This window comes from Telopea speciosissima, chromosome 11 (assembly GCF_018873765.1).
Source record: "Telopea speciosissima isolate NSW1024214 ecotype Mountain lineage chromosome 11, Tspe_v1, whole genome shotgun sequence".
NCBI lineage: Eukaryota > Viridiplantae > Streptophyta > Magnoliopsida > Proteales > Proteaceae > Telopea > Telopea speciosissima.
Window position 1 is genome coordinate 54,471,838 of NC_057926.1, and position 24,465 is coordinate 54,496,302.

Genomic DNA, 24,465 nt, shown 5'->3' on the forward strand with positions numbered 1-24,465 from the left:
TATTTTGCTTTTCTTTTCATTTCTTGTCATCTAAACACAGCCTAAAGGGAGTACTTTTTCCCATCATATGAAATTATGAATATATGATAATAGCCGCATGTTTGGGATGGATCCGGATCCTCTAATTCCATTGGTTGTACTTCCATCTCCTTCCATCACCTCACACCGCACCACCTGGCTTGACAGCCATCCAATGGCTGAGATTAAAAATATTCAATTTTTTTTGAAAACCTCATGACATCCTGTTTGAACCATTTTAGACCTAAAAACAAATCCACCCACCGGTCCAAACCCAAACCAAACCCAAGAACAAACCCACCCAAATAGCTGAACCTCACCATCGAAACTGAACTTCTCCTCTTTCAACCAATGGGTTGTATGCTAATTCGTGGGTGGGTGGGTGGGTTATGCCTATACAAGGGTGAGCCCATAGCCCATTGCAAGGTGGGAATCCATGTAGGATGCTGTTGTATATGGGCTGGGCTCTCTTGATATACAATCTTCAAATGCATGGACAAAGAAATAAATTAATTTGCCCCACTTAATTACTAATACTAGTTTTTTTTTTTTTTTTTTTAAATCGTACAAAAGGAAGTAAAGGAAAGGACCTCTTAATGAGACTTCATTGTCACCTTAAGAACATGTAACCACCACCAAAGGTTTCTAGCAGTTGATAATGTATGACGATCTGTGAAAATAAAACCTGACATAATAAGCCCAGGTCTACCAGACCCAACAGTTAATCTTAATCCACCCTTCAAGAACTTTTTTTAGAGGAGAAGGAACATTTGAAACTAATCCTGAACTTGAAATTCAACAATCTTAGCAGATAAACTTCTTTAATAGCTCACTAATAATGAAATTACTTGATACTATCACTGTAGTAGACAAACTGTAGGTACAAGATTAGCAGATAATAGATTAAAGTCTAAGCTTCTAATGGCACATATGAAGAGAGGGGAACTCAATAATCCCAAAGCCAAATAATAGCTTTTGACTTGTCTTTTCCTTTACTTTAATGGTGAGGACAAAAGGTTACTAAGTAGTTTCCACCACTGCAAGTAGCAATGCTAGTTGGATCATCATAAGCATAAGAATAAGCTCTTGGACAAGCTGTCTTGAAGATTCTAGAATAGGCAGTGGGCTTGCAAGTCTGTGGGTTCCCAAAGCTTCCAGTGCAACAGTACCTGGGAGAGTTGAAAGCAAAACAAGCACTCTTGCAAGCCACAACCTGATTGTCTTGAGACCTTACTTGTAACCCAACTGGGCACATTCGGTTCAGATCACTAACACACCCTGCAGGGCTGCATCTACCCTTTCCCCTAAATGGGGTGATTGCAATAGCCAAGTTGTAGCCATCAACAAGGCTTACATCATAGAAATCTTGTTCTCCTAATGTTATCTCTGCGAGGGTTGCAGGTGGTGCCCCACCAAGGCCATTGCAGTAGAGAGAACCACCACAGTCTCCAGTTGCGCAGAGGCCTTTGCCAGAGGCATCAAAGGAGCACTCATGGCGACCCCAGATGCGGCCTGACCAGCCTGCAGGGACTCTGAGGGAGTAAGCTTGTTTGGGGTTGAGCATAAACCCACCTCTTGCTAGAATGGGCTTGCCTGCACTGGGTTGGATTCCTGGCCATACTGGGTGCAAGCATTTGTTGTAGAGTGATATTGTAGTTGCTGAGACCTCAACTGTACATCAAAAAAAAAAAAAAACCAATCAAACACTTTCATTAGTTACATTTGCATGTGTAATTGTGCCTGTGTAACAGTGTAAGTGTGTGAGAGAGAAGAGGAGAGTACCAGTAAGGTAAGCAAAGCAGGAACAGAGGAAGAACAGAGCAAGAAAAGGTCTCATAGTTATGTCCACTGTGAAATTGGGATGGCCAAACATATGGGTCTTGTCCTGCTTTAAAATCATGGGACAATGGGAGTGGGTGAGTTTTTATGGAGAAAAAAAAGAGGGAAGGTAGGTTCTTTGATGCAGTTCTTGGGAGTGAAGAACGATTTAAAAGCTTGTGTGAGAGAGGGAAAAGTCCAAGTTGATTAGTTGACTGATGTGAGATTTGCAGAGAAATAAGTTGATGCTTGATGCGGTTTCTAGGTTCTTTGTTTTCCTCTTACAGCAGTGCCCCAACTCTCGAGGCTGTCAGGGTAAACAGTGTATGCACTTAAAACAAGAAAATATTCGAATTCACATGTGGCTTCTACAAATGCCCACTTCTATGGCAGTGTGAGAACATTTCTCAATTTCTCACTCCTTGTAAATGTAAATCCACCCATCAAACCATAATAGGGAAATGTTAATCAGAGGGGTAGATCAACTGATGGTGTTGGAATTTAATAAAATGGACGGTTTTGATCGATCTACTTTGTCAAAGACCATGTACCTAGTAGATATGTTTGTAAAAAAAATACCTGACACTATGAGAGACAGTGAGGTGTGGGTGTGTTTCTCTTTGCATCACACTGCCCGAGCTGATATCAGACAATAGTCTCAGAGAAATCCTATTGGAATTGTTGTCGTGTAATAGACTACTAAGATCTACAGAGTTTTTTTTATGGGTTTTTTATATGACAAATCTTGAATCTAACAATGGTTAATAAGAAGTATTGAATCTAGATCTGTTGGTAGTAAAATACAAGTTAGAAACATAAAGTAGAAGATTCTTTGAAGTAAGAACACCCATTAGCCATTATTGTTGAATAGATTATTATTGCTTACTGCACTAATTGAGAGAGAGCGAGAGAGAGAGAGGGGCCTGGCTAGTTGGAGTACATGAGACCCTTTATGGTGCAAAGACCTTTGATGAATGGGCCAAAGTTGTATTGTTAGTACAATTCTGGTCCAGCCGTTTTGGGCAACTCCTGCTCAGCCTACAGAAAAAGGGGGTGGAAAAGTTCAATAATTTGAGGGGCTAGGACTCACTCTCTGGATCAAAAGTATTGAAAAAAAGGGCTGTGGGTTGTCAATCACAAACCCTTTTCACATTTTTAGTCTCTTTTGGAAGTTAGTCAAAGGCAGAATCTTTAGGTTCTTGCAGGCTGCTCAGCAGGAGTACAACATAAGCGTACAACACTGCAACTGCTCTGGTGGGTTTGAGGTTTTTCTATCTTTCTTTTGAAGGATGCAGGTTTTAATCAAAGAAGATGAGGACATCAGATGGTGAGTAATGAAACACATCATGCAGGCTTTGCCAATATTTGACCCATCTATTCTTGCAGGTGAGAGTACTATTGAGTGGTAGGCCCTAGTCCTTTCAACAAGTGACCAGTGGAATTATTGATGCGCAGTGCCCCGTTCTGTCTTTTTTGGTTTTTCGGTAACCTCATAGATATGAATCATAGATCTCCCATGATGCAAGGCCCAAGTCTTTTTCGAAAGCCAGGTGAAGTGAATGGAAGGTTTGGGCAAAACTCAGATTGGGTCGTTTCACTTGGGTCAAAATAGTACCAATTTAGTGATTTATCAAAAAAATATTCCAATTAGGTCTTCAACTTCTCTCCCTAATGGTCTTTCAAAGTGTCACCAGGTCACAAGGTACCACGGTTTCAGAAAACAGAATTGGATTGGTGGAATCGATCGATTAAGATCTGAATAAGCCGAGGCTGATCTCGATGTCTCCCATTCTGAAACGACTTTCACACTCCATGTCTAGGGTTCAGCTAGAATTTAGCCGATTCTTGCCAGTTTAAAATGGAATCGGATTAAAATTGGCTAGACCCGATCTTGATCCTAATTTTAAGTTAAATTAACCTTGCAAGGTATACAATGAGTAACCATTTGTCATTTGGTAAACATGGTGAATCTATATTGTGGAAGACTCCAAACATACTCATCGATGAAGCTTACCTTGGCGTAGGATGTCTTGTATTCCATCGCATGTGTGATGATTTTGAGGAACCATTACAAACCCCTAGAGCTTGAGAAAAAAACCCTATATACTATTGCTATGAATTTGTAGCAATTTTCTGATCGAGACATGATGTGAGGACAAATGACTGTAACCCTGTTTTTCATTGCAAGTGAACCAGTTCTCATTCAGAGTGCAAAACAAACCTATGAGAGATCCTTGTCTAGGTACTAAACTTTACTCACCTCATTTCTAACCGTTCAAACACCATGAAATACACATCAGAATGTGCACCTTTATCCCACTACAACAGAAGAAAAAAAAAAATGTAATTTTCAAGATTAATTCTCGAATAATAGAATGAATCAGAAACTATTTTTTTATTTTTTGGTTGGGGGGAAAGATAGGTAATGGAACACTCACTATAAAAAAGATGATCCTAGACAAAATCAACCTAACTGATTCGGATTAATGACAAACGTATACAATGTCTGTTCATCTTTACAGTCTTCTGAGATACTGATGAGATCAAACAATATACAATCTATGGTAAAAAAGGATGGGGTAATGAATGCAATTTGCCAGGTCACGGCTTTGTTAGATACAGCAGCTGTGGCAGAAAAATTAGCCTAGGCAGTCGTCAATGCCCGACTAACTCGTTGTCTAGAAAATTTGCTTTCTCTTCTCTTCCGATAGCATGTACAAATGGGGTGTAACTCTCCCTTACATCCCCAGGGAAAGAATCCGAGCAATGTGCTCTCCAAGAAAGTGAGTGAAGCTTGAAATTTGTGCGATACCTCTCGTCGATGGCAAAAATCAAAGAATTACACCAATGTAAAGAATGAGGATCAACGACGAGATGCACGTACCAAGTTATAGGAACAAAAACAATCCATCAGAAATTCTTTCCAAATAAATCAGGGAGCTGATGAGGATCTATGATCTTCTGATTTGTTCACACGACACATGCAATCTGGACATGGAAAGGAATATATGGAATCATTTGGTCTTTTGAGCTCAATTCCTTTTGCATCACTATGAGATCGCATGCTCAGCATTTGGCGTTTGAAGGCCTTCCACCTGTAGCAAAATCCAACACCATGACTAAAGCATAAACTATAGATTGCATTCTTTCAAATAACACCCAATTGATAAATCCAATTCTTCTCTTCTTTTTTTTATTTTTCATAAGTTGGTCAAACCAGTCATAAAGATCAATGTGTTTTTACCACATGTGAATGGTCTAATGCTATACCTATGCAAACTTTATTAAACAAAACCAAACCATATTAAGCTGGTTTTTTATTCAGTCCTTATCCTTGACATTCTGTCGTGTGCTCAACAGACAGAAAGGAGAACAAGGAGTTTTCAACAGTTTAACAAAGCTTATTCTCTCTCTTGTGGAGAATTTATTCACATTTTGAATTCTAATTCATTTGAAAGTCAAGAAACTTTAGTTCACATGCAACTACTACTTCAGCACTCTAGTTTTACAGTGGCATCTTATGCATACCCAGCCCATAAGTCAACAAACATCTTCTTCCCTGCCCCTATTTTGTTCTCTCAAAACATGATCCCACAGCTGATATCTCATTCTAAAACCCTTCCCTGACAATTTATGCAGAAGGCCGACAAACTGCATATCAGCATTCCACTGTCAATAGTACAGATACTGAACTTAAAATAATTGCTTCAAAGGTTGTCCACAAACCCAGCCATGTATCACTATGTACACGACTCAGCTTTGAAGCACAGCACCCTGAAATGATGAACTAAGAGACAGGGAAGAACTCAAGAATTTATCCCAGAAAGTCCAATTCCAAAACATTCCCAGACCTCCAATGCATCATTTGAGAAGCTTGTATGAAATGGATAACTAGGAGCATACTGATGCATGTTAAAAAAATCCTAGAAAGAATTAGAGGGGCCAAAAGTATATGCACCAATTTATTTTGAGAAAACAAATAATATATGTATTAATGATATGCAAGAAATGCATGATTTGAGGTCCATATTTATTATATAATTCTCTCCAAACAGAAGCATGAATTGTTCACTTATGAAATATATCCTAAGTATAATTACAGGCATGAAAGTGCTTCACTCTAGACAGTAAACAGTAGTTAAAACCTAGGTAGCAAATTCACAGATTGTACAAAAACATTGCAATATTTTAGAAATAGAATATGTAGAAACAAAAAAAGTACACTAAATATTCAATTTTTGAAAACATATACCAAATATGTGAATAATATGGACTTAAAAAATTGAGTAAATATGTAAAGAAAAAATAATTTATTTTATGTCAAATGAATTTCTTAAAATAATAAAAAAATATTCCCGTGCTGCACTCACTCAGGAGATCAACACACCCTGTGTTTTTTGCCAAATGTATGGTTGATCTGGAAATTGTGACCAGAAAGTTTAGGAAATACAGTACATTGACCACATGTCAAATTTGAGGCTGAGATTCAATATATCCTCTCATATGTAGGCATACCCTCCCCATGTTGTCCATGCACCCACTGTAGTCCCTTGGTAGTCCTTGATTTCTTCAATACTTTGTTTGGGCCCTAGGCGAACCCAGATTGCTCAAACTTGACAGGTGAGCAGAAGACCTTGGAGTCCACCTATACACAATTCCAGCCCCAGCTGAACTGCTATGTGGCAATTATTAGAGGGGGTGTTATTCTATTTCCAGGTAGGGATGCTGACCCCCACCTAGTTCACATATTGTACACATATGTAAGACTTGATGAGTTTTCTTACTAGTTCCTTCCATTAAATACACAGATATCCATAGATGCATTTTCACAATCTTTGTATGTAATTAGAGGCTCCTACGGTTTCCAGGAAAAGAAGTCTTTTGCACATTTTTAATGGAAATTTTTCCATTTTTTGTAGACTATTTTTGTTTAGAAAATTCTAAGCCCAGTCGAAGGCAAAAATATTTCAGCCAAAAATTTGAAAATAGGATGGTCTCACCTCAACTTTTCTACCTTTTGCATCTCCACAGTATTTTATGCATAGTTCTAAAACTCACCAAGATCTCGGCACAGAAAACTCAACCTGGTCTAGATGAGATAGCATGCAAAATAAATAAAAAAATGCAAGTTTTGAAAAACTCAACCTAGATTTCGAATACTTCGAGAAATCTTAGTGAAGCCTCAAATATTTCGAGAATCTCGACCTCCTCAATACTCCTAGAGTCATAGTATTGTAATGTTGGGAATTGGGACTATGTAATATGCATTGTGAACTATATGTATTATTCATTGTACTTGGGTTGGTTGTCTATGTAATATGCAGTGTGAACACTTCACTGTAGCTTGTGGTTTGTAGTACTGCAGTACTGTAGTTGAGACTTTATGTGTTTAACTATTTCTTAAATAATTATTCAATATTATGTGTCTTCATCCATTATTGCATAATTTACTTATTTTACTAGCCAGTTATGTCTCATATCATTCAAACAATGTGTAGGATAAGTAATATTACATTAAGGGTTCGGCCTTTACTGCCCAACCAAGGGTGCAAATCTAAAACATCAAATTGGGTTTTTTTTTCCAATTTGAAGCTTTAAATATGTTTATTAAGACTAAAACAAGATTCCCTTAAACTTTCGGAGCCAACTGTGACCATTAGCCACCGAAACATAGCCACCGAAACAAAAAAAAAGTACATTGTCTCGCCGAGATCTCGGAAAACTCGACCTGGTTGGGATGGCTGTTCGGGACGAGTTTTTGAACCATGATTTTATGTGGAAGCAAGGCCTTGGCAACCCCCCCCCCCCCACGTGAATCTTAGACTACTAAAAAACTGAATCACAACCTAAGTCTTCCTATACCTAATTTTAGCTTTATGCTGAATTAACAACCATAAACGACAATTAGATTCCAATGTCATTTCCACGCCCAGCCAGTTTGATTGACTTGTTTGTTTTACGAATAGCAACAATTAATGTGGCACAAAGATAAATGGAGACAGAAATCACCAATATGTACTAAATGGTGCACCGGGCATGCAAACAAATAAAAGACGCATCTATCATAATGAGCACATACCCGATGTTTGGGTTATCGAATATCAGAGCTAACTTTCTCTTGTCGGGCCTGATTGTCCTGGAGTGTCCACCATACAAGTATCTCCTATGGCCCAGTAGAAAATGCGGGAAATTTCCACCTTGAGTTGTCACAAATACTTCACTGTGGAGACAAACAGTGTAGTCTAAAGCAGCCATCCTGGAAGAGAAGTTCTAGAAGCAATAACTCAAGTTAAAGCACTAACCTTGAATAAGAACATCAATTTATCAGTGATCCTACAAGAAAACAACAAATATCTGTACCTTAAATGGAGCAAGTTCCTCCACTGATGCTAGTGTGTCTTTAGTCTGCAAAAGGGGAAACATCTCCAGAAGTGGGGCCATGGTCTTCTCAGACTTGTATATCTTTCCGGAGGCCAAATAAATAGATGTGCTATTATCAAAACCCATGCCCCTAAGCATCAATCCAACCTGACAACATATTAAAAAGGAAGAACAAATATAACCATTGAAGATGTAAAATAGCATAAGAAATATGTTATAAACTTATAAAAACTAAAAAACTTCTGAGCATAACTGTTGAAAAAACGAATCCTAAAACGATGCAGAAAAGAATGGAAATCGCAAACAACAAACACAAGGATTATGTGGTTTGGCAAGATTGCCTACGTCCACGGTTAGATGAGATCTGTTTCACTATCAATGGAGAATAGGGTTACAGCCGCTCATCCTCACACCTCTTGGATGCGTTTTAGAGAAAGAACCCTCGCTACATATTTATAGCGAAACCCTATACAGGAATTTTACCGAAATGCACATATAGTCCTCATGAAAATTCCTCGTGGCCTACTGCCCCCGAACCCCCACATGAACCCGCTAGTTCGCCGAAGTCCTGCCAGAAAAGTAGATTAACGCACAAATGGGCCGATTCCTCCAGGCCTCAACCTTGAGAGTTGAGACCTACAGCCCTTCGGAATCAACCCACAAACCAAGCGATGGAATACAAGACATCGTACCCCCAACACAACTTCTAAACCACTTAACTTATTCAAAGAATGAATTTGCCTTGCAACTTGTCAAACCTAAACTAATGAAACTTTTCCCAGAACTAATAAATTTTTCATGTGGGAGATGAGCGGAAACTCCCAAAAACCTCCCATTTCATGTAGAAACCACGTGATCTCAACCAGCTTTCTTACTTTCTTTCTTAGCCTTCCCAATTCTAATAAAAAAGACTCGGCCTTGGTAATCAAATGGATGTCCTCCAGGAAAGATATGCATTGAAAAACTCCCATTTGAATTTGTGGACTATGTATCTCTGATCTAAGAACATCTCAATCCCATCAAGAGCCAAAGTACCAATCTAACAAATGAGCTTCCTAGAGGAGGGCTTCCAGAGATCATTCTTCATATTTGTAAGATCCTATTTGAGGTTGTACTCTTCATCTTCTTTTTCCATTCTTCAACAAAATCTTGAAGTTAACATAAAGACAACTTTGGGCATAAATAATTAGCTCCTGCTTTCGAGTATGAACTCTAAGCAGGAGACGAAGCTTAAATTAGGAGAATTGAAGGACTATTTAGTGATAATGCACTCCCATGTTACAAGACCCTGCTTTGGGAGCGCTATGGGTACACAAGGATAATAAATAACTCAATTTAAGAATGCACTGGCAAAACTGTAAATAAATAGAAGTTCTGGATCCTTTAGAAAGGAGTAAATAGACTCGGTGGCATAATTTTTATTAACTCCAAATGGGAAGAACCAATCTGCAAATAAATGTTGAGTAGAAAAGCTATTCTGGATTCTTCAAGAAAATTAAGAGTGAATAGAAATAAACTCAAACAGGGACTTTGGCATAATTTTGAGAGCCTGTCCTTAACCGTAATAAAGCAAAAGGGGTCATCTTCAACCTCTCATTATGAACAGTAACAGCGATACCCAGTTCACGAATCAAAGATGGGATCTCCCCTGTTTGGAACCCATTCAACCTGCCATTGTGAGAATAGGATCCTCACTGTTAGTTCTCCCAAATAGGACAGCTATAAGATTGGAACAACAACCAATAAAGGAACCGGAAGGGACTGAACTCAGATCTGAGTCATCTGACGGTAAACCTTAAACCGGATTTATCGATTGGAATCTCACACCGGAATTCATTTCAGCAGCTAAGGCTCTGGGTTTAGTTTCATGGTTCTAACACACCAAATCTGGAGATGAAACAACAAGGAATGAGAGAGATCAATCAAATCTCTCTCAGCCTGGTTGGTTCAGTAGTAGCAGGGCTTGGATAGCATAGTCATCAAGGGGTCCAGGCTCCTTGGTCACTAGGCATCCAGGTGCCTTGATCGTCTAGGTGCCTTGTTGATGTCACCTTGAGTCCAGCCCCCTCTCAACACCTTGGGTTGCCTAGACGACGAGACAACTATGTTGGATAGAAAAATGTTGGTCGCTAGGCATCCAGGTGCCTTGTTGATGTCACCTTGAGTCCAGCCCCCACCCAACACCTTGGGTTGCCTAGATGCCGAGACGACTACGTTGGACAGAAAAATGGGAATAATAGGAAGAAAGGAGAAAGGAACAAGAGAAACAAGAAGCTGAAGAAGGAGAAACAAGAAAGAGAAAAGAGTTAGGAAAGAAACTCGACTGATAGCAACTGATAGGGAGGAGGGCTGAATCGAGGGAGAAAGAGAAAGGAGATCGCACAGCCAACTCTTGGCTTCAACAAGTCATACTACTGTAACTCAACTAAAGGCTCATTTATTCATCTCTTTAAATCCCATTGCAGGTTACATACATATAAATAAGAGAATAAAAAGCCTACAAAATAGAAACTACTCTCAAACTAGGAAACTAACCACTCAATCTAATTCCTTACGTGGCCAATCCAAAATAAAACACAATAAGCTAAAAGATTACAAGGTTATCCCCTACCAAAAGGGCGTACCCAGTGCACAAGGCTCCCGCCATTGCTGGGTCTGGGGAGGGTCATAATGTACACAGCCCTACCCCTGCTTTCGCAGAGAGGCTGTTTCCAGGCTCAAACCCAATGGAGCCCCCTTTACCGTTGCACCAAGGCCCGCCCTCACCAATCCTTGTACCAAAATCCCAATTTGAACCGGGTTCGCCTCGGTCTGGGCTTCCAAATTGGGTGATGCCAGTCCAGCCATGGTAATGCTACTGCATCATGTGACCAATAACTTTTCCAATAGTATTCTGGTATAATGCACTTCTCACCCCGTGGCACATCCACACTTCCCCCCTCCCCCTGGCAAAAGTAGTACCACTTGGCTTATGTTTGCTGCAACTCTTTGAACAAATTTATCAGATTAGGAGTAGTTTCTTAACTTTTCAGTATTTACAATATCCAAGGCAAGCAAGATGGAAAATATTCAGGTATTGGTAGTTTGTAGGCAAACTGCAAATGTTAGTGGTTTGCCATGTTCATATTCAGAAGATGAAAGGAAAGAAAGAAGAGATGGTGGCAAAGAACTAGATGGATGATATGCGGCATGAGACCACTTCCCATATTAAATGGTAGCAAGAAGGTCCTTGCAGAAAAGAAAAGAGCAACCAGGAATGTGATGTTTTTCAAACCACCAACATAGATAAGGGAGGTCTGAGGAGTGCATTGTACAACTGAGGTCTGAAAATTAACAAGTGTGGGTGGACAACCTAGCCAAACTTGGCCCCAGGGCCCAATTTAGCCACGTGGCAGCCTAATTGCCTCCTGGGAAAGATCCAAATGCAATTTATTATCACTGTCACCACTCCTGGAGAATTTCAGCCCAAAAAAATTAAACCATGTGTGAGAAATAATGCTTTGGAAAGGATCGGAGAGTAACCTTTTGAAAAATGGTCTGATAGATTATAAAGTGAAAAATCCAATTCATGGTGGGCCAATATGGCTAGCACAACTCCTTCCGTTTTTTGTTGAATGGATGAATGAATGTAACAGAGCAGTCACTTGGGTGCTTCCTTTTCACTTTTTATAAATGAGTCAGCCCTCCTAGGGAGCATCAAATATTCCCACCACTTTTGGTGGGAAGGAGGGTATATAGGTTGATATTTCTGTTAACTGAGAGTGCCACCTTAGTTATAAAAAACTGAGCACAGAGCACTAGCCTCTTGTACTCACACACGCAAGGATGTGGTAACTGTGTTTACACATTAGCTTCAAAGACCATCCAAGATCCGACAATAAAAAGAACGACCCCATCTCAACATCTGTGCTGAAAAGGACCAGCACAGAGTAAAGTCTCCACAAAATAAAAGCAAGATATCTATATAAACGTAGAAATTACGAATATATAATAATTTAAGTCATAAGAAAATCTCCACAAGGCAAAACTATGTACAATGAACATCAAACAGCTCTATAGGGGAACAAAAGGACTGTAAAAGTGAAAGTAGTACTACCTCCAACGGGGTAAGGGGACATTTCCCGTTGATCCTGATTGCTCCAGGCCGAATAACACGACCAGGTTTGGTAAACTTTCCTCTCCAACCTCTTTCTCTAGCAGCATTCATTTCCTTTTTCTCTTCTTCCCCACCATCAAAAACACAACAAGAGAAGGCAACCATATCCTGTACATGAAAATGTATGACCAAAAATTACTACCACGATTTATTTTTCAAGAAAAAGAATAAATTTGTATTATTTCCCAGAAACCTACACAAACCACAAAGGTAATAGCCAAAGCTAACAAAAAGCATCTGTGAGTGGGAGCGACTATAAAATAGACTTAAAAAGGATCCAAAAATTATGGATTCCTAATCTGACCATAGAAAAATATGTGCAAAAAATTCCTTGAAATTATTTCAAGTGCTAAGAACCAAAATTGGAAAAAAAATCTCACATGTTCAATCACCAAACATGAGAGGTTGACCTACACCCCTAATTCTGTCCTTCGATATGGACCAAACATATAAAATAGGAGTCACCCTGCGAAGCATTTAGCAAAATTTCACAGCCAATGAATGCTATAACCAGCATGGCCACAAAACTTCCAGGGTGTTGAAATCTAACCTCTTCAAAGCGTAGATGAACTGCAACATATTTTCCATTATTTTTTGCACTGCGTTCTTTCATTCTTGCAACCAAACTTTCTGCCAAAGTTGATATAGGATTCGAAAACTTTAAAGCTTCATAATTTGCCAAGCATCTAAGATGCTGTACTGCTGGAGGAGCATCAAATGACAATCGATTTGCAAAAGGAGAAATCCTTATGACCCTGCATTATCCATATGTAGAAAAAATGTTTAAATTTAGCCATTAAAACTTAAAATTGAAGAATCAAAGAATATTTATAAACAGCCACAAACAAAATCCTCGTGTATCAATGTCCTATCACTAATCAGTGAAAATAACTTCTGGAACATGGGTAGATCTCTTGGGGGTATCTTCAAAACAGATCACAGATCACCAGGAACGAAAAACATCATAAAACATAATTTCACAACCATCCTCCTTAAAACACCATTTGCAAGAGCATCTAAATTTGCAGCTTTACCATTTTGTGCATCTATCCAATAAGCAGGTAAAAGGAAACTAGTAACAAAAGAATAGTTTTAACTCACTGTTCTTCAAGTAGCTTTGGAAGAACTGCATCCCTGTAGTATCTGATGGATGACCAAGCCTTTACTCTGAAGTTATAAACATTACTCATGTTGTGATCAAATCGTTCCATTATGTACTCTGGTATCTTATCAACCACCCGCACATTATTTTTTAAAGTACCAATGAAATGATCCTCATCATAGATGTCATTGAAGTTGCTGCAGTAAGAATGGTATCAAAGCTTCACCCACAAAGCACAGACTGATTTATGCACCAATCATTAACCAAATAAATACATCTTGATTGCTGAGAACAACGGTAAAGAATAAACTTGAAGATAATGCACATAATCTGAAAGAGCAAAACCATTAAATAATATATCTACCAATGAAACACTTAAATTCAATGTGTAGTATGCACCAGGACAGCAGCAGAACATGAACAAATTTAGTAAGAGAATTCAATCCAATATAATCAAAAGATGGCATTACAAATAACTTTAGCATCATATCTAGTGGCCGACATCCTCAAGGGTCATGAACAGGCAGTGCAACTGTGCAAGGATTTGACAGCTTAGGATGACCAAAAAGTGCACCATAGTAATATTTTTCTCTTGGGACTTGATAGGATAAAATGCACAGAAATCAGTGGATACATAGATCACAAAGATCACTGAATTCGAATCTGTTATCTCCATTACAAACAATATTGTTTGGTACTGGCTGTAACTTCACAGTATTTATAAATTTCAAATAAATGATAACCGAAAAATGTGATTTTCAAACAGGACTTTAGCTGTGGACCTTGGGACTATTTCATCATGACCATATTGAAAAGAAGGGTACACCAAGTGCAAGCAATTAAGACAAAATAGACAGGAATTACCATAACAAAATATAAATTTGGAATGAATGGGGAATTTTTTGTTCTTTGGGGTGGGGATAAGCAACATATTTGACAAACTATGTGCATATACAAGTACACAAGTTCCCAAAATAAGAATGATATGTTGTACATGGACATACATCCCGCAGATAAAAGTATCAACACCAAGAACATTTAATATCTCACAAGAATTCAACTACTAAATCGATCAAAAAAAAGGAGGAAATCCAGTACTTTCAGGTTTCAACAAAATATAATTCTTGAAATATTCTGAAATTTTCTTATGACACAGATGTTCTGTAAAACCTTCCATTTTCCATTATTTCCAGCCTTTAGAAGAAACAGTTAATGCTAGTTTAGAGAACTGAGCCACCAAGACCTATTCAGAGACAGAAAACAACCCCACATATGGATACCACAGAAGTAGACCACACACTTTTAAAGTCCAGCACCAGCCATCCAAATCACAACCTGCCTTATTGGCGGTTTGGACCCCAAGTAGACTCCAGAAAATCAGCTCAAACATATGATAATTGCCTGTTTATTGCATTTTCATAGTTTTAAATACTGGACTCATTTTTATGTTTTTGTTACCTATCTTTTCCCTTATAATGATTTGCTGATTGTTAATGTTATTTCCCCAATTCCAAATGATCTGATTAATCAGTTAATTTTTGGAAGGATCAATGGTGGAGTAATAATGATTTTCTGATTGATAACGTTATTTTCTTAATTCCAAATGATTAGATTAATTAACCTGTTCCTTTTTTTATTAGTGCTGATGGGTATGTTGTTCATGATTTGCTGCAAGATTATATACCTCCTTAACTTTTGGATTCTTTTTGTACATTGCTGGTTCCTCTGATTGGTAGGGGTGAATGGGTATTGGAACCATCTTCTACAGGACTACAGGAATGTTTCACTACTTTCTCTTCCTGGAATTTATTGTGTGTTCATTGCCCCAGATTGCCTTTTGTTGAGTGGGTTAACTCAAGGAGCTACAATTGAATATTAATTTTTTTTTCCTGTGGAAATTGGCTTTTAGTGCTATTCCGATGGGTTCGGCGGTAAGGGATGCAGGCATCTTATTGATGGCAGCTTGTGTTTGCAGCCATGACAGATGTAGCGAAGATGTTGATCCTGTTTTTAGCAAAGGGGTTTTAGCTTCTAAAATCTGGAAGTTTTTGAATCTGTGCTAGCAATTTCAGTTACTTCTCCTTGATTCTTGCTTGTAAGGTTGCAAACATAAGTATGAGGGATTGGTTTAATAGTAAGTTTAGTTTTTTGAAGGATATGCTACCGGGTTTTGTTTTTTGGACTGTTTGGTGTGAATGGAAAAAGCGGCGGTTTCGAGATAAGTTCCAATGCTCCTCTGCTTTAAATTTTAAAATTACTCAACAGTTTGGGGAGGTGACTAGTATGAGGTTTTCAAAGCCTCGCAATTTTTTGGAAGTCTTATCTCGTCAACCCTGGAAGCTTCCTGTTCTCTGTGCCAAAGCTTGTAGGAACTAGGAAGATCATTATTAAAGGGTTGCCACCTCCTTTTCTGTCATTATAGATCCCTGTTCTGTGTGTTAAATTCAGCTTGATAGATGAACATACCATTGTACTCATCTTGAAAAGATGAACATTTAATACAACTCAGAAAATATGAACATCTAATACAACTTCTTTTCTGTCATTACAGATCCCCATAAGTGGGGGAAAAAGTTGACATAATTGACATGAAACAATTGATTTTTATTTGTAATGCTTTTTGACTTATGCTATTAACCTTATATGTAATTTATTACAGCATTCTTTTGTTTGATACTTCATGATGTAACAGACTTAATTTTTAAGCTTTGGAGTTCACAAATATCTCATATAAATTACATCAGATCATACAACAGCAAACACGTAGCTTATCAGATTTATCTATGATCAAAATTTCTGTTTTTTGATTAAGGAAAATATATATTAAAGACAGACACTGGAACAACTGCAAACACGCACCTTGAGTTACATACTAGTTTTTCAGGAAAGGATAGATATAAAAACAAACCTTGGATCCCTCCAAATGCTATGGAAATGGAAGTGTGGGATTAGAAGTGTTGCATTCAGATAACCTGCCACAGCAACTGCATTGCATATCTGCAAAACATAGGCCAGTAATTAAGTAGAAAATGTGAGAACAAGATCTGTTTAGTGAGACCTGATTCCACCATCCAAAAAAAAAAAAAGGTAGCACGAATTCATAAGCGAATAATAAATATTGAAGGAAATATGAGAAGGTGTGATAACAACCGATGTTCTTTGCTGATTCAAGCCACCATTTGCCTCCACATATATGTAACCGTTTGAAGCATGTAAACCTACAGTATGCAACACAACATCATCCATTTAAAGTTTGAAGAAACGATAATTATTGTAGGAAAAATTGTATAGGCATCACTTGAATTAAGCATATCTAAGTAAATTTTTAAATGAAGCGATATAGTTTATACAATGACTATTAACACAATGTGATTTCTGCATGGCTATCATTCAAATTTGGTCACTTTGCTCAATGTTATCAGGAAATATACATGATGCTCAAATAAAATAGTGAGTATTCGACACAAAGATGCAATCTTAGCATAACAAGTTTTTCCTTGCTTTGATAAGACAGCAAAGGATCTCACAGCTGATGATCAAGAACTCAAGCAGGAGTCAATTGGTTAATGCATGGAGCAATCATGTTCAGAGATCAGCAAGACGATTTAGTGCGTAAATAATACCATGATGTGGACAGCATGATCAAGGTCAACAGCTAAAGAAAGCTGGCTATGTCAAATTGTTCAGCCAGCAGTTTTACATGTTTCTTAAGATTTGGCCAAGCTCTACGACATTGGGTCCTAAAAGATTAAGGTCAGAAACTACTTGTTAGGATGCAATTGTAACAAGCTTATTTTGTCTGTCTCATACTCAGAGAATGTCCAAGAAAAATGCATCAATGTAGAGCTCAAAAGGGTTTTCTAACTTAAGATATAGCATATAGTACCTGGGCTTAGACAATGTGTTAACAAGGTTGCGTGGACTTGGTTTGAGGAGGTCATGTGTTCACGTGCACATAATGAATTGTGTGGTCACGTCATGTTTTAGGGCCAGTTAATCCAAGGTATATATGACATTTTGGACCGGGCATGAATCTCTGGAAGGGTGTGACCTTGACCTTCTGGGAAAAGAGGTTGACAAACCCATTTTAAGGGTTTAGGGATATCTGTGCTTTACACTCTCTTTGCTTTGAACACAATGGGGTCTTCTCTAAAGTTTGATCAACGCTGCATCTGTGGAATAAGGGACATGTTTGATTGTTTGCTGGGACCAGATTAGGCTCTAGGGAAGTAAAAGAGTGAACAGATGAGAGAGAACTAGCTTCACAATACAGTTTCACATGGAGACAAAAATCTTCAAACCTTCATATACTCGAGAAAAACCTCAAAGCAGTAGCAGCAATTCAGATTCTCCATTCAGACATATAAATGCCGAATTACATAGGTTAGTAGCTGCTCATCCAGCCTCTCATTAAGAACTCTATTTGAAATAACAGTTTGAAAGACAAAACAAGAACAGTACAAAGCAAAGATTGAATGAACCTACCTAAACAACCCAAAAATGAAATAGGAGGATCAAAGTTACAAATTTCCAATCTAAAACCATCACCCCTAAAACCCTGCATCCCAGAATGGGACATCAAATATATCAAAACCAGTAGGTGACTGGATCCAACCAATCCAGACAGCATCTATTATTTTGCAAACTCTTCAACTGCATGTCAGTCCCCTGTCCCAGGTAATCGTCAACATGGGACCCACCTAACTGTCATTGTACCATGTTATTAATTTGTTACTTGAGCTTTACTATTCTTCAGCTTCACTCTGCTGAAAGTTTTTATTGTGTGGAACTGATCTTAGCTTAAAACCCACCTTGAACTCTTTAAGGTTGTCTGACAGATTCTTTCATCAAAAAATAAAACAAAGTAAAAAATTAATATATATTTTTTTAAAAAGGCCTTATCCATAGGATGAACATACTCAAAGGAGCTACAGACGACTATTAGAATGTCAAAGCAGGTCACGAGGTCTCCTCCCTATGATCACCGGTGCCTTCAAGTATGATACTTGAGAAAGGAGAAAGCCATATTGGCAATTCACCACCACCATAGATGAAGCTATCATGAAGGCTAAGTATGCACTAGGCCCCAAGAGTACGGTATATGTTGGAGGTAGCCAAAGCTGACTTGGTGAACCATATCAATTCCTGGATCATAAGGTGCTAAGATGATTTCTGAAATACAAAAAAAACTTTTGACCACTAACAATTATTTCACCATTAACATTATGTAGCCAATAACTTGTTTTTTTATTTATTTTTGAGTCAACAGCAAAGCTTCAGTGAATTCAATCATCAGGTGGCAGTTATAGATTGCTCCCCAAATCCTCCAGGGTGAAATTAAATGACTTTCAAACAGCCTCTCCTGTGAAGTAGGGGGTAAGGCTGCTTACATTTGCCCCTCCCAGACCCTGCAGTGGTGGGAGCCTTGTGCACTGGGATGCTCTTTTTTATCAGGAGAAAAAGAACCAACCTACAACATAGTCCAACGGAGATGTCTGACATGCATTGACGTGGAAGTACATTGCCCGAAACGAAAGGGAGAATAACCTAGAAAACAAAATAAGCAACAATATACTGCATACAACAAGGGTATAGAGTTTGTTATTTGGAAAGGGCTTGAGCCAGTGCTAGTAGAGACAGATTCTGCGAATGTCAAAGCTTGGCATAACACTTTGGAGGTGCCAAAAAAATCCTACACCTTTTTTTTCCCTTATTGAATAGATAGTTATTTGTTAACACACACACACACACAGACAAACAATGCATTCAAGACACATATACGTTGGGAAAAATATTCATAAGAACAAGTACAGAAAGAACTGTAGAACCAGCACTACATTGAAAAAGAAATTTAAGCAACATTATCTATCAAGTACTCCCTGCTACAACCAAATCGAGTACAAGTACAATAAAGTATTTTAAACAAAACTAGCAGCAAAAAAATAAAAAATGAAAATAAATGCATAGGCTTAACCAAGTAGGACTTCATACCCTCTATGCTCTTGTTAATACAAGGTCTCCACTCACCACCTTTGTAAGAGTGTTTCCACACAGTTGCTAACTACAGTAAGGTCAATAACTTGCATTAATAGAAGATGAGCTGACACGACACCCCAATGATGGGATCATGGGAACATGCATGTAATGAAGAAATGTTCAACCATTAATGCTAATAAGACTAAAACATCATCAATGAATATTTCAAGAAAAACATAGTCAATGAATATTTCAAAGAAGATAAAAAATGGAAAGAAATCCCCCATGCAAAGTAATTGATAACGAAGTCCATATGAAATTGTGAGTAGAAAAAGACCATGATAGCACAGTTAACAAGAACTCCAACTGACTTTACTCACAACTGAATAATAAAAAGGCCGTACCCAGGGCACAAGGCTCCCACGTTAGGCAGGGTCTGGAGAGGGTCAAATGTACGCAGCCTTAACCACAACTGAATAATAAATCATGCAAATCTGAACCTGAAGCTAGTGAGCCAGTTTGACATTCTCTCTCTTCTAGGTGGGGGAGTAGGAAGGGGTGACACCATCAAATGATTATAGAGGGTGAGGTTCAGCATACGGTGAAGACAACCCAAATCATTGCTCAACTCCAAATGTGCTTGTGCACAAAGTCAACTTTAAGAGGGGGGGAGGGGAGGGAACAAGGAAAGACAAAGGGCCAATTCCCCTTATACAGTAATACACCTAGCAACAACAAAAAAAAAATGTTACCGTAAAATATCATTAATAATTCTGACAAAAAAATGTCATTAAGAATTCTCAGTACATGAGTTATAAGGGTCTAATTAACTGTATTGAGGCACTATATTTCCTTAAATAGTGCCTTGCAATTCTTTGCATTTGGCCCAGATGCCCTCATAGGAAAAACTGTTAGTCCTTGATAGGTTAATTGGGTCTCTTTATGGAGAATCTCTCATAAAAAGTTCATAAATGTTTCTGTCTTCCAACTTTGACTTCAAGAAGTGACATTCATGAAAGAAAATATACCACGCATTATGCCAATGAATTTCATCACTGCTTTTGCTTTAAGTCTTCCAGATGAAATAAAATAACTTCTTCCAGACTCTACTTTCTTAAGTATTGAGGGTCTCTGAACATGGCAGAGTACAATTGTTAAAGGCTTTATTCAGTCCAGCTGGTAGTGTAGACCATGATTCTGTAGGTGGGAAATATCAGAAAAGGTAAAAGCAAGACTAGTAAAGTGTGTTTCATAGCTCAGGTATGATATGACATCTTGCAATTATGCTTTATGGTAGTGTGTCATAATCCTAATGGCTTATGGAATACTTCTTAGCCTTGGCCACAAATTTCACATTTCCACAACAGCTAATTGTTTTCTCTCTATGCTTGAAGCACAATTTGGGTTAAAAGTAAAATTGGTGTATACAGTTTTCCCTGACATTCAGCAATCAGTTCCTACATTTTATCTTTTATATGCTTTTCTATAGAAGCTGTTGATCCATCAAATTCTTCATATTCGGCAAGAGTAGCACTACACTGCAAGGGACTTGAAAACACAAAGGAATACCTTGACAATATTTTAAATGACTAATTAACATAGACCATTACACAGGTCAAAGCTATAGTTATTTACATAAAGGATCTGCAGATCATCATAAACAGGGAATGTTGTAGTAGCAGCAGCAATCAAAAGCATTCGTCTAACTTGCCAAAAACCAATGAAGCTACTAGATAGATAATCGAATATAGTGGCCCAAAATTCTTCATTTGGATATAACCTTTCGCAGTTTGATCATGGTGAAACATCTAATATAGTGAAAATTCATCTCACATCCATCCATTCCCCTTTAATTTCTTAAATGGTATGATGTTTTATCATTTTGCTTTTTTTTCTCTTCTTTTGGTAGGTGGAAACTGGTAGGTTGGGAGTTGGATAACTTCACTAAAGAAAATACTGCTGATTGAACCACTACCTACCTCCCCACTCATAGAATGTCTGCCTCATTATGTAATTGTCACTTTTGAAAGGAGTCCCACCCAAATCAGAAAGAAGAAGAAGATGAAGATTGAGTGATCCAAAGGTTCTCAGTCAATGACATCGTAACTCCAAAAAAAAAAACTTATTCTGTTTTTTCCTCATGATATGTGAACAAAAAATTGTAGCTAAGTAGCTCATTGTTCAGATCTCTTCTAAATCTATGCACAATGGTTTATTTAACGATTTCAAACATCCAAAGCACAAAAATTCAACCTTTAGTAAAGAATAAATTAACAAGAGACTAACATACAATTTGAGCCTAGTCCCAAGAAACTCAGAAACCAGATATCACAACCCTCCACCGAAAAAAGTGATTAAAAGATAAATCATTTTCTTTAAATCCTAATAATTTCAATCTCTAGTTTCAATCCAGTTATTGATAACAATTGGTAGTTTGGTACCAAAGATGTTTACATTAAAGAAAAGAAGAATGAAGAAGAAGAACTGACCCCATCCGCAGAAGAGGAAGAATTATCAGAATCCATCTCAGGACGAAGCTTCTCGTAGAGCTGTGGACTGCGGTAGACGGAGCCTGGGGGAGGACGAGGCTTAATATGTGGAACCACATCGAAGGACACAGTGCCCATGTAGAGTAGCATCCCTGAGATGTAAATGAGAGGGGCAAAGAGGAAAACACCCTGTCGACGAAGAATGACGGAGAGTAGGATCCACGCGATTCTCTGCACGAGTGTCCTTGGTTGCTGCCCCGAGGGAAACCTCCCTCCCTTCCCCTTTCCATGCCGGTACCTCGGCGACCGCAGCGGCGACTGTGGCGGTGACGGAGTGCTGTGCCCACTACTCGAAATCCGACTGTAAGGGTGCATCTCTCTCACCCTTTTCCGCTCACACAAGTTTTCTTTCTCACAAGATCTCTCTCTCTCTCTCTCTCTCTCTCTCTCTCGCTGAGGCCTCTCACGTCATGAGAGCTTCTCTTGAAGATGGTATGCTATGCAGTATGCAGTATGCTTTGCTTTGCAGCTTTTGCTGCGTTTTCTGGCTCTCTGGCACAAGATCTCTTTCTCTCTCTTCCTCCCTCCAGCCTACTTTCTCTCTCTTCTGTCTCTCTCTTTAATATGGACTATTTTAAGACGTAATATTGTCGTTGTCTGCCCGTTCTGCTGTTTCCCTATAATGTGATTTGGAATGACTATAATAATCAAATTCCTTTTATATCATAAGAGAGAGAGAGTAGAAAGTAGAAACAGAAGAAGAAGAAGAAAGGAGAGCAGAGCCGAGGAGGGAGAAGGCCTAATAATGGAGATGGCTTGCTTCCCCTTCCCCTCTTTCTCCCTACTTAAGGTTGATTTGATGAAAGATGAATCTTTTCTTTGCTTTTCTTGGGGTTCTGGGAACTGGGTTTTCACGATTTTGGATTGGAATTGGATGATCGGATCTCCTTTTTGTTAAGCTAATCTGCATAAGGTTGTAATGCATTTCGTGGAACAAAAGGGTTCACTTTATGAAAGGCGCTGGAGCTTTATAAAGAAGACGCCATGCTTCAGAGGAGGATTGGACGATTGGGGAATGAGAATGTGAATTGAGATCAAAAGGCGAATTTTCACAATTTTTGCCTAATCTTATTCTTACCTGGAGGGAGGCTGGAGTATTCTGCAATCAAGCTGTCGACTTCCAGTCAATTTCTACACGGGTTCTTTGTTAGAGGAAACTCCCTCCCTTCCTTCCAAGTCTTCTCAATTTTGTCTATTTTTTACAGTTTTTTTAAACTTTCCATGAAAATAGATTTAAAAGGATTTTAAACTTGAAAATTAATCGGTCAAAAAACCCTAAGATGGGTCTCTCATATCTAAAGCCCAGCGATGGAATCCCAAAAACTCTAGAATCAATTACTTGATAAGAGTTGGATCGGAATCGAATGGTATGTTTATCTAATTCCAATTTTTTAAGCATGGATTTAACTATAAATAAATAATGAATTTTGTTATAACCAAAATGGTGAATGTGAGAGAAATTGTAATTTTCCTTTGATTGCGTCTTTCGTTATTCCAAAAATTCTTTTTAGTCAAGGATTAAAATAAAAAAATTCAAGACAATTCGAAAATGACTTCACTAAGATTTTAAATAGATTACATGTATAAAATGATAAGGTTTTAAATACGTTTGCTAGAGTAAAAAGGCAAAGAAAAATTACAATTTTCTTTTAATCAACTTTGGTTAAGACAAGATTTTCTGAAACATAAGAAGGGAAATTTAGCTTTTACAATGTGGTTCCAATAATTTTATGAGAACTATCCACTATTTTGAGACATATAGATAGTTAGATTTGACCAACTTACAATTGGATTAGTTATACATGTTATGCAGTAGCCACATGTCATAATCAAATTCAACCACATACTCTATAACATATTTCTATTAGAATATCCACGCATACATTACCTGTACCTTCCATATTTCCATTATTCTTCTTCCATCTTTTCCATATTTTGATTGTATTCTCTTTCCTTCTTTGTATCATCTCATATATTGTATATTCCATAATAGGTATAGAATTGTATTTAAATTAATATTCAAAGAATAGAATGGATCAAGCTAATGCAGATTGCATCCCTCCAATATCGTTTTGACAAAATCTATGCATTTTTCCTTTTTGCATCTTTAGTATATCCATATACCCTCCACTTGGTCTCCAAATTTTTTAAACTTCCTTTTGTCACTTGGCTGACTCTATTTAGACTTACAAGTGTATAGGCAATAGACTTTGGGGTCAACCATGCAAGAATTTGAGTCATCTCTAATCTTCCAAATGGTAGATGGTTGCTTCTTATAAGATTATTGAAGCGACATATTCTTGAAACATGCACTCATTTCCCTCACGAAAAAATAAAAACAAGGGTTTTGTTTGGTACGATCACAGTTGGTTACACGAGCTTTACATCAAGATAAAACTATAAGCTCGAAACCCCATATAATACGGGGTATTTTGGATATTGAAAAATGAAAATTACCCTCGTTA

At 38.0% G+C, this 24,465-nt stretch overlaps 2 protein-coding genes across 3 annotated transcripts in view; both read right to left on the minus strand.

The window, feature by feature from the left end:
- Positions 1-826: 826 nt before the first annotated feature.
- LOC122644666 (thaumatin-like protein) lies at positions 827-1,889 on the minus strand. The gene is made up of 2 exons (XM_043838055.1): positions 1,801-1,889; positions 827-1,689 (listed from the first exon to the last, which is right to left on the minus strand). The coding sequence occupies exons 1-2, from the start codon at positions 1,853-1,855 to the stop codon at positions 1,016-1,018; spliced, it is 729 nt and encodes a 242-aa protein (XP_043693990.1). The 5' UTR covers positions 1,856-1,889; the 3' UTR covers positions 827-1,015.
- A 2,418-nt stretch (positions 1,890-4,307) lies between these two features.
- Positions 4,308-24,465, minus strand: part of LOC122646054 (protein ESMERALDA 1-like) — a 36,952-nt gene continuing 16,794 nt past the window's right edge. The window contains exons 2-11 of one of the 2 annotated variants that reach the window (XM_043839520.1): positions 21,941-22,319; positions 19,467-19,536; positions 16,626-16,693; positions 16,384-16,472; positions 13,475-13,672; positions 12,924-13,128; positions 12,314-12,481; positions 8,197-8,364; positions 7,916-8,106; positions 4,308-4,931 (exon numbers count right to left, since the gene is read on the minus strand). In XM_043839520.1, the coding sequence (XP_043695455.1) occupies positions 4,769-4,931; positions 7,916-8,106; positions 8,197-8,364; positions 12,314-12,481; positions 12,924-13,128; positions 13,475-13,672; positions 16,384-16,472; positions 16,626-16,693; positions 19,467-19,536; positions 21,941-22,315 (1,695 nt within the window). In that variant the 5' untranslated portion in view covers positions 22,316-22,319 and the 3' untranslated portion in view covers positions 4,308-4,768. Of the gene's footprint in view, positions 4,932-7,915; positions 8,107-8,196; positions 8,365-12,313; positions 12,482-12,923; positions 13,129-13,474; positions 13,673-16,383; positions 16,473-16,625; positions 16,694-19,466; positions 19,537-21,940; positions 22,445-24,465 lie in introns of those variants that run through there. The other variant, XM_043839519.1, reaches the window with a different exon arrangement.

What these genes read in the sequence shown, in the direction of transcription:
- LOC122644666 (XM_043838055.1), bottom strand. Translation starts at nt 1,855, where the DNA reads ATGAGACCTTTTCTTGCTCTGTTCTTCCTCTGTTCCTGCTTTGCTTAC. An exon ending in CTGCTTTGCTTACCTTACTG is followed by an intron (nt 1,690 to 1,800) that starts GTACTCTCCTCT and finishes TTTGATGTACAG; the next exon opens with TTGAGGTCTCAGCAACTACA.